The 9,228-nt window shown below is 34.7% G+C and overlaps 1 protein-coding gene and 1 pseudogene across 3 annotated transcripts; one reads left to right on the top strand and one right to left on the bottom strand.

Moving 5' to 3' along the window:
• The first annotated feature begins 381 nt into the window (after nucleotides 1-381).
• Nucleotides 382-4,502, top strand: LOC111306105 (tryptophan synthase alpha chain-like). The gene is made up of 9 exons (XM_022904013.2): nucleotides 382-614; nucleotides 1,148-1,294; nucleotides 1,370-1,435; nucleotides 1,958-2,066; nucleotides 2,878-2,954; nucleotides 3,333-3,410; nucleotides 3,586-3,663; nucleotides 4,104-4,163; nucleotides 4,258-4,502. The coding sequence occupies exons 1-9, from the start codon at nucleotides 426-428 to the stop codon at nucleotides 4,390-4,392; spliced, it is 939 nt and encodes a 312-aa protein (XP_022759748.1). The 5' UTR covers nucleotides 382-425; the 3' UTR covers nucleotides 4,393-4,502.
• A 659-nt stretch (nucleotides 4,503-5,161) lies between these two features.
• On the bottom strand, nucleotides 5,162-8,693 carry LOC111305244 (splicing factor U2af small subunit B pseudogene; annotated as a pseudogene). Of its 2 annotated transcripts, none has more exons than XR_016331062.1 (2): nucleotides 7,217-8,693; nucleotides 5,162-5,489 (listed from the first exon to the last, which is right to left on the bottom strand). The product of XR_016331062.1 is annotated as a splicing factor U2af small subunit B pseudogene, transcript variant X2 (transcript). The 2 variants fall into 2 exon arrangements; XR_016331061.1 differs by lacking the exon at nucleotides 5,162-5,489 and adding an exon at nucleotides 7,037-7,130.
• Between the last annotated feature and the right edge of the window lie 535 nt (nucleotides 8,694-9,228).

Here is a 9,228-nt window from a genome sequence, read left to right as displayed (position 1 = left end):
AAATAAAAATAAAAAATAAATTAAAATAAATTATTTATTATTAATTTTTATATATTTTAAAATAAATTATTTATTATTAATTTTTATATATTTTAAAATTTGTAAAATAAAAAATTATTTTATATTATTTAAATATATAAAAAATTAATATTAAATAATATATAAAAAATAATTTCAAAAACTGATATATTAAATCAAATTAAATAATATAAAACATTGATTCGAATCAAAATTTTAAAATTTATAATATTATATATTATTTAAAAAAATTAAATGAATCAAATACAATCCAAATCCAACAAAACTTGCCTAAATTGGGACCGTGCGCTAGGGCTTACCAATCCTGAATAAGCATAAATAAAGCACTAAACCATAAATTATCATAAAACCTGTTTATTACCACAGAGAAAAGAAAAACCGCTGTAATGGCTTTTGCTCTGAAATCAGCACCAGGCTCGCTCCAGTTAAAGAACCACAATACCCATCTTCTATCTCGGCTTCCTTCAGGCAAAGCCTTAGTTTCAACCAAGAGATTCACTCCAATGGCTACTCTAACCACTGCTCCAACTCTTGGCCTTTCTGACACTTTCTCTAAATTGAAAAAGGAAGGCAAAGTAAGCATTTAAAAAAAAACATTTCCCATTTTTACTTGAGGGGTATTCCTTTATTACTGTGAGTTGGGTAGAAGAAATGGATTATAGTTTTATTATGACAGAAATATTCCAACTTCATAGTCAAATGGGTGGTTTTGTGTGTGATATTTTTGGGTTTTGAGTTATATTTAAGCTGCATTAGAGGAATCGTAGGCCTTTTAAGATAACACGGCTGGTTGAATTGATTCTTCTGATTATTTGTTGGTCCATAACATCTTCATGGTTTGTATCGGTCAGGTAGCCAGAGTTTAGTTGACCTTTTGTAATGTTAAGCTACGTTTCCGTATGACTCTATCGCTCAAATACTTTTCATCAAGTAGGATTATTTATAAGCCTTCTTTGCCTTATTACATTGGCTTTGAGATTCTGGATTGAAGATGTGGCTGTTTATAAAACTTTCTAGAACCCAACAAACATAATTTTAAAATTAATTTACAATCTTATGAAAATGTCAATCTCTCTAAGGGTTCTTATAAGCATGCCTATTTTTGAAGGTTGCATTCATTCCATACATCACAGCTGGTGATCCTGATCTTTCAACAACAGCCGAGGCACTTAAGGTGCTTGACTCATGTGGCTCAGACATTATTGAACTGGGTGTACCATATTCTGATCCGCTAGCTGATGGTCCTGTAATCCAGGTCTGTTAACAGTGTGATTGTTTTGTTTGTCTGTTTATTTATTTTCAAATCTCTTAGTTATGTTCTTTTGTTTAGGCCGCGGCTACACGTTCTTTGGCCAGAGGAACCAACTTCAATGCTATTCTTTCAATGTTGAATGAGGTACGTAGGACTAGTGCCCGGTGCCTAGCATTTTCACTCACATCTATTCTCTTAGCCAAAATCAATGGTTGGATATTTGTTGTTTGTTAAAGCATGGAATTGTTGATTTCAATGCAGCCACCGTTTTTCTCAGGGTAAATGCATGTTGTAACTGTTTTTTTGCTCAAAAGATTGATTATTTATATTTTGTCCCAAAATGTAACAAAAAAAATTCATTCAACATTTTGATTCATGAAATAAGTTCGTTATTGGTGCTTTGTTTGTTGCACTTGTGCTATCTATTTAGAGCTTTGAGCTTGCTACCCTTTCAATGACAAGAACTCGTGCTTTACCTTTCATTATCAGTAAGATCATTGGTTTTTTTTTTTTTTTTCTTTTGAATGAGGGTATTTATAACATCTGTGCTTGTAGGTGTTAGTAACTACAAAACAAAAATTGCAGTATATCTCTTTGTGACTTCATGAACTGTTTATGTCCTAAATCAAGGGTTACATTCTAATTTTGTACTTGTAAGTTTTACAGGTGGTTCCACAGTTATCTTGTCCGATTGCTTTATTTACGTATTACAACCCAATTCTCAAGCGTGGGGTTGAGAAGTTTATGTCGACTGTGAAGGATGTAGGCATACATGGTAATCAACTTGTTGTGCTTTGCTTAATCTTTTTAGAATTTCTTTACTATTCTACTATTTTCATTGGCTTGAGTCGATCTGCATTTGTTAATTCTAGGTTTTGCTTAATTACACTTTGTTCTGTAGGTATGCCTTTAGGTACAAAGACTCCCTCTCTCTGTCTTTTTAACTCCACTTGAGCAGCCTATGCCTTCTAGAGGTCTTTTAACGCCTTATTCCTGCATATAAGTGTCATATTGCCATCAATCAACTAGACAAGTGCTTGCTATGTTACCTGGTAGTGCCTTCGGAATAGATGAATGTCAATCAGTAGAATATTTACTAATCTTGCTGGAATTTAGCCTTGACTCTTTAGTTTTCTGTTGTTCCCTCTTCACTTCTTAGGTAATCAGCGTCCTGCAGAGACAGTCAAAGATTTTGATTGTTTTCTATGAGTTATGATGAATGATCCAACAATGCCTTGTACATTAATTAGGTTGTTGATTAGTTCCCTTGTTCACTCTGCATACTTGTCTTCCTTCCTAGCTATAGACAATAAGTGTTATCCAAGCAAAAATAAACCTGAAAATATCCATGTTTTATTTTTTAAATTATCAGGCTTTTATTAAGAAAAAAAATTTGAAATATGCTGTTGCTTGTGCTAGCTTTGTTTTTATCTCATGATTCTCTTATTTGATCCAAAATATCTATCACTTAAAGTTTGTGTCATTCTGGAGATTTATAGATTGTTATGTTTTTGACTTTTATTTCCTTAAAGAATCCCAACATCTGTATAATGTTGTTACCTCAATAATTCCATAAATATTTGCAGGGCTGGTGGTTCCAGATGTTCCTCTAGAGGAGACTGAAATTTTGAGAAGAGAAGCTCTCATAAACAAGATCGAATTGGTGGGTTGCTCGATTAGATTTTTCCACCATGATATGCTTTGTTTAAACACTTTAATTTATTGCTATAGTGTGGATATGTTTCCCTGAAAAATATTTTATTAGTTAGTTACTTATATGAGATATTACACGAAATCATTTGCATAATAAATTACAAACTCCCCATCAATCTTCAAATTACACTTTACCTGCATTTTCAGAATAAACATTTCTAGTCTGAAAATATAAGAATCTGACAAAATCAGGGGAAAAATGAAAATATATTTTCTTTCTATTGTTCATTTACATAATGTTCAATGCTCTTTTTTTTTTTTTTATTAATCTTTTCTGCATAAAGGCATATAATCAATCTATTATGACTTCTCTGCTTGTGTGGTTAAGGTACTGCTTACAACACCAACTACGCCAACAAGTCGAATGAAAGCTATTGTTGAAGCATCAGAAGGATTTGTATATCTTGTAAAATCCTCTTGCAAAGTTGATGACTCTTTTTTCATTTTATTTCCTTTAATCTCTTTGTTTATCTTTAATGTTTTATCGGGTCTGTTTATGTTAAATTTTATGACCAAGAAAATTGAATTTTGATAAGGTTTGAACAACTATTTTGATATTTCCTTATCTGCTGAAATTTCAGGTGAGCTCGACAGGAGTTACTGGTGCCCGTGCATCTGTAAGCGATCGGGTCGAGAATCTTCTAAGAGAAATTAAAGAGGTTTGTCTTGACAAGATGAGTGCCTATATCACTAATTAGTATGCCAAATTACTGAACTGGCATGGTTAGTCTGGGTGCCTATAATCATTCTGGACTATTCCTTGATATATAGTTGAATTGAGCTGTGCTTGGTGCATTTGTCAAAGTCATTATAATCGTCTTTCGAATTTGGGCAGCAAATTAACAAACTTTAAGAGATTCTGTCTTCTAATTTTTCAAGATAATATACTTCCGCTGAAATTCTCAAGAATGCAATTACAAGTCAGTTCATTTGAGCAAAATGCTAAAGACATTGGATATTTCTTGATCTGTGTATTTCATAACTAAAATGCTCGGACATGATTCTAAAACATGCTTGAACCTTTGTCAAGGGAATTATAGATTGATGATTTGAGTTTCTTTTACTTGCATTTGATGCTTCTTTAACTTTGCTATGGCAGGCAACAACCAAGCCTGTTGCAGTCGGCTTTGGTATATCAAAGCCTGAGCATGTGAAGCAGGTTAGTCTTTAGAACATGAAACTTGATGCCTATGTATTACCATACTTCTGCTTTCATGTAGATGTTTATTAGTTGCTTTAATATATCGTTACAGATAGCTGGATGGGGAGCCGATGGTGTGATTGTTGGCAGTGCCATGGTAAAGCTGCTGGGTGAAGCAAAGTCTCCCGAGGAAGGATTGAAGGAGCTTGAAAATTTTACCAAATCCTTGAAATCTGCACTTCCTTGACGAATTTAATGGAATTAAAGCTGACTTGAAACTTTTTTCTCAATAGTGGTTTTGATTGAAATAATGTTGAATATTTGTTTTGCAATATCATCTCTGATTGCGTTTTTTAATTTTTATCTTTTTGAATTCACATCATTGGGTAATCTACCTATGTTGTGGGAATACAAGGTATCAATCTCTGATGGGAAATTTCTGAATCGGTTCATCTTAATTGGAGCTGATGCACCTGTTTGAAGGCCGGTGAAACCATCTCAGCTTGGCTAATCAATGCAAATACCATTCACAAATGAGAATAATCTGGTAGAGATTAATGACTTAGACATTCTCAGGTCCTCTGCGGTGGCGAGTTGCAAAACTTAATCATCCTGCACGACTGGAAGCACTATTTATCCAATTACAGCATGCAAGACTGCATAAAATGCAAAACACTTCCAGCCCTCGTTTATAGATTTGCAAACATTTACTGTGCTATTGTATAATTCAGTTCAGTCCAAGTAGGTGTATATCTAGGGTTTTTTTTTCTTGGGGGGGGGGGGGGGTGGCAAATTTCATCATTATTAGAAGTAGTTGCACCAAACCTAAAGGAAGCTGTGGACACATCAAGATGTACTTCACTTCCTGACAAGTTCTAACACTCATCCTCCGTAGCAATAGGAACTGCAGATTGAGGCAGAACCACACTTCAAACTTGGTTTCTTGTAACAAAGGGTCATAATTATATCCTATGGTCCGGAAATTACCACAAGAAAATGTAAAAGGAAAGGGAGGAAAAGAAAATATAATAAAATAAAGTTCAATTCAAACATCTCTTTGCTTAAGTACATTTTTTCTCTGCCTTGAAGGCAAATAGAATGGAGGCACGCACTTGATGCACTAACCTGGCTGTTCTAACAAAAATCAATGAGCTGAGAGCTGACCTACAAACTGAATAATAATAATACATCTTCTATCACAATCGATTTAGAGTTATAAATGCAACACTTACCTTTTAACCTTCAAAAAGCTACATTTTAAAATATTAGCAGGTCAAGGACAAATAAGGCCAAATTCTCCTGGCATAGGCTGAATACCCCACTGTTTAGCTAACAAAACGAGATCTGAAAAAAAGGCTGCTTCATAAAAATTTAAAAAACAAAATCTATTTTTGACTGATATGGTAGAGAATAATAAAAAACCACTACTCTAAGCTATAACCTAGAGTGCATGCATGACAATACACTATGTGAAAATGTATGAATTTTTTTTAACATAGATTAGTTGCTTCCAAATATTCCTGATCCTGAAACTCCAGGGACAGGAAATGAAGATATCAGATCACTCTTGCTCCCTGTGAAGCTGCACGTCATTAAGCACATGATAATATGAAGTTAAAATTGTACCAACAAACAAAGTAACAGTTGACGAAACACAGTGTGTAACACTGTATCTCACAAAGATATAAAAAAATAAAAAATCAATTCAAAATTATAATATTTGATTATATTTGACTTGATTTTTTTATTTAATTCAGATTAAATTCAAATATTAAATATATATATATTATATTTGTATCTGATTTAAGATTGCAAAATAAAAAATTAAAAAAAATCAAATTAAACCGAATTATATATTTTTTAATTTTTATAAAATAAAATAATTATATTAAAAGTATTAAAAAATAAAAAAATCAAATTTAAAAAATTGTTGAACCAAACCGATATTCTACTAATTTAGATTCCAATCAAATTTTATAATTTTATACATTATTTAAAAAAACTGAACCAAATTACCATTATCACTCCTATTATGTTATTGTAGTATAAGTTCTTAAAAGACAAACTTTTTTTCCTCCTAAGAAAAAGAATTTACAAATTATGAGGAAGAATTTCTAAACAGTAGCTATGAGCTGTCACAGAATGCTTGGGTAAGAATTTTTTGCATGAGAGAAATGTATTTGAAAGAAAGCATTAGTAGTTCGATCAGAGTTTGCTTCAAACATTGGTATGAACCATTCTCAAGCAACATACTTAAAAGCCATCCCATTGAATCTTGAGAAGGTGAAGGACAATCCAGGAAGAGACCATATTAGAAGGAAACGAGAGAAAAAAAAAAAGAGGCAATTTCCCGGGAGTCAACTTATAGATGGCCAAAAAAGGGAAGTTTCCCCATAATATAACTTAAATAGGAGAGGCGCAGGCCGCCACTGGCATAATTCATGATATCCTAGGGGAAATTTTGACAAATGAAAATGGTTTTAGAATTTTGCCTAAGAGGGTCTCCTTCCTGGATATTCGATGGAACAATTAAATTCGTAGCAACAGAAATTAATACAGAGAAATAAATGAATGGTAGTGGCAGTAAGAGCCAGCAAATATACTGGCAGCCTTCCCCACCAAAAGCAGCCTGAATTCTTTTACAGTAAGACACCCAGAGCTTCAACCGATTCACAAATTAATTGCGTTAAGCAAAGCTATTAATTATAATTGGCAAAGGACAAAGATCCTTCAGAAGAATTGCTTCGTTGTAAGGCAGTAGCAGTGATAGTAAGCAATAGTCTTCCACGCCAAAAGCACTAAAATACGAACAGCCTAAGGCAGACTTACAGTTGAGCATAAAGAAAACATAAGAATCAGACCAAAACAGAGGATTAAAATAACGCAATTAATTAGAAACTAGAAGTGAAGGAGTGAAAACCTCAGTAATCCTAGATAAAAGTGCGAAGAAAGTACCCTGAAGCTTTAAACATCCACTAAAAAGAGCTATGCAACAGAGAAACAAGTACCACCTTTAAAATTGACACTACAAGAAATAGACCATTGTAACAGCTAGAAATGGTTCCACTCACCGCTAAAAATGAAGACTTAAAGTTCGAGTTGCAGAAACATAACCCCCCAAAAATAAAATGATCTGAATCTAGAAATAGAAATAATTACCAAAAGTAAAAAAAAAAAAAAGGAAATATAGATAAAAACATGACCGAACAAGCTTTCTTACACCTTCTCTTCCCTCTCTCGGTTCCATTGTTCAATCCTGGCTCTCCGCTCCTCACTCCCTTCCCTAGCAAGTGGAGGGCTTCTGCTTCGCCTAGGACTCCCATGCTTTCTCCTACCACCACCGCTTTCACGGTCATACCTACCAGGTCTTCGCCCATTCCTGTCGCGATGATCATCACGGTCACGGTCACGATCGCGGTCCTTAAACTCCCTATCACGCTTGTGGCGTGGACTGGCACTCCTACTCCTGCTCCGACTCCCTCTGTACCTGCGGTACCTTCCAAAGAGCTTCCTTCTCAGCTCCCTCCCAATCACCTTCACATGCATAAAATTACAGTAACCCCCACGGTTACAGTTATTCTCCTCGTACTGCCGACAAGTGGCTTCGCGGAAATCAGTGACTGGGGAAAAATCCGCAATGATAGGTCGACCAGAGTAGAACCTTCCTTGAAGTGCCTGTAGGGCGGCTGCCGCCTGGTCCTCCTCCCTGAACTGAACATACACGTTTCCAATCATGTGGTCGGCCAGGTTGTCACAAATGTTGAGGCTCTCGATCTCACCAAACTTGCTGAGCTCCTCAAAGATGTCCTCGTAGAAGTCCTCGAAATGCTCCTGGATCTTGCGGGGGTCGATAGGCTGGCCCTGAGCGTCCACACCGGGGGTGATCATGTCCGGGCGCTGGTACATGTTCGACAGCAGGAGGGTTGGGGAGATCGTCGGTCGGTTGTGGAGCCGTGAGCACCTGTCCCCATGCCGGCATGCTCCAATCTTGAAATAGAAGGGACAATTCACGCGGTCCTTCTCGGTACCGAAGATTGAGGCCAAGTGCTCCGCCATTGTCGCTGGAAATCAGGAATAAAAAAAAGTACAGGAGATTTGTAGATATACTTTTAATTAAAACCCCTAATCTAATTGAAGGAGAAAGAGACGAAAAAAGAGGTGGGATCTGAAGGGGCTATGGTAGGGTTAGGGTTTTCGAAACCCTAATTTTGGTGTTTTAGAGGAGAAAGGCAAAGAGAGGATTTTCCTACTATTTTGTAATGTCAAAATGGGCTTTTCCTTTTGCCTTTGGGGATTCGGGAAGGCTCTCCCTGCTTCAGTATTTACTATTTAGATTCAGAAGGAGGCGCCTAGCAAAGCTTTCGTAAGGAGGTATGTAGGCCAGCTTCATTACATTTGCTGTTATCAGTGCGATTTGGAAAAGCCAGGTAGGCAGTTGATAGTTATATACATCTGACCATCTCTAGCACGCAGGCAGGGTCCGGAGCCGAAGGGCGAAGGATCCCCTCCCCTGGGTCCATAATGGGCTTTTTGGGCTTTGAGCTTTGATGAAAACTGTTGAATACAAGTCATATCCTTAAATACAAGATTCAACATCCAGCGATTGGGCAGCAAAGGTTGCAACTTGGGGAAAATAGTCACCAAGCTTGAGAAGAATCATTTCTCACTGCTAAATCTAATTGTATCTACCCGAAGAACTTAAGCTTATGTTCGGTGCATATAAAATAGTAATTATTTTATATCAAATTTAGTTTGTATTTAAAAAAAATATGATTACAAAAATAATTATTTATTTTTATATAAAATAATTTAATTTTTTTCAAGTGAAAAAATTTATATTTAATTTATGAAATTAAATTTATATATCTAATTATATCTTTAAAAATTATATTAATAATTTAAATTATATAAATTAAAAAAAAAATAATTTTGACAAATAAATAAATTATTTTATCATAATCTTTATATATATCAAATATAAAATAAAATAATATGATTTAATCTAATTTCATTCATAATATTATTTCATCTTATCATAATCTTATACATCAAACATAACACATCCTAAATGTTTGAAAATTTT

This window comes from Durio zibethinus, chromosome 21 (assembly GCF_047325235.1).
Source record: "Durio zibethinus cultivar Kanyao isolate XHJ-2024 chromosome 21, ASM4732523v1, whole genome shotgun sequence".
Classification (NCBI taxonomy): domain Eukaryota; kingdom Viridiplantae; phylum Streptophyta; class Magnoliopsida; order Malvales; family Malvaceae; genus Durio; species Durio zibethinus.
This window is presented reverse-complemented; position numbering and strand designations above follow the sequence as displayed.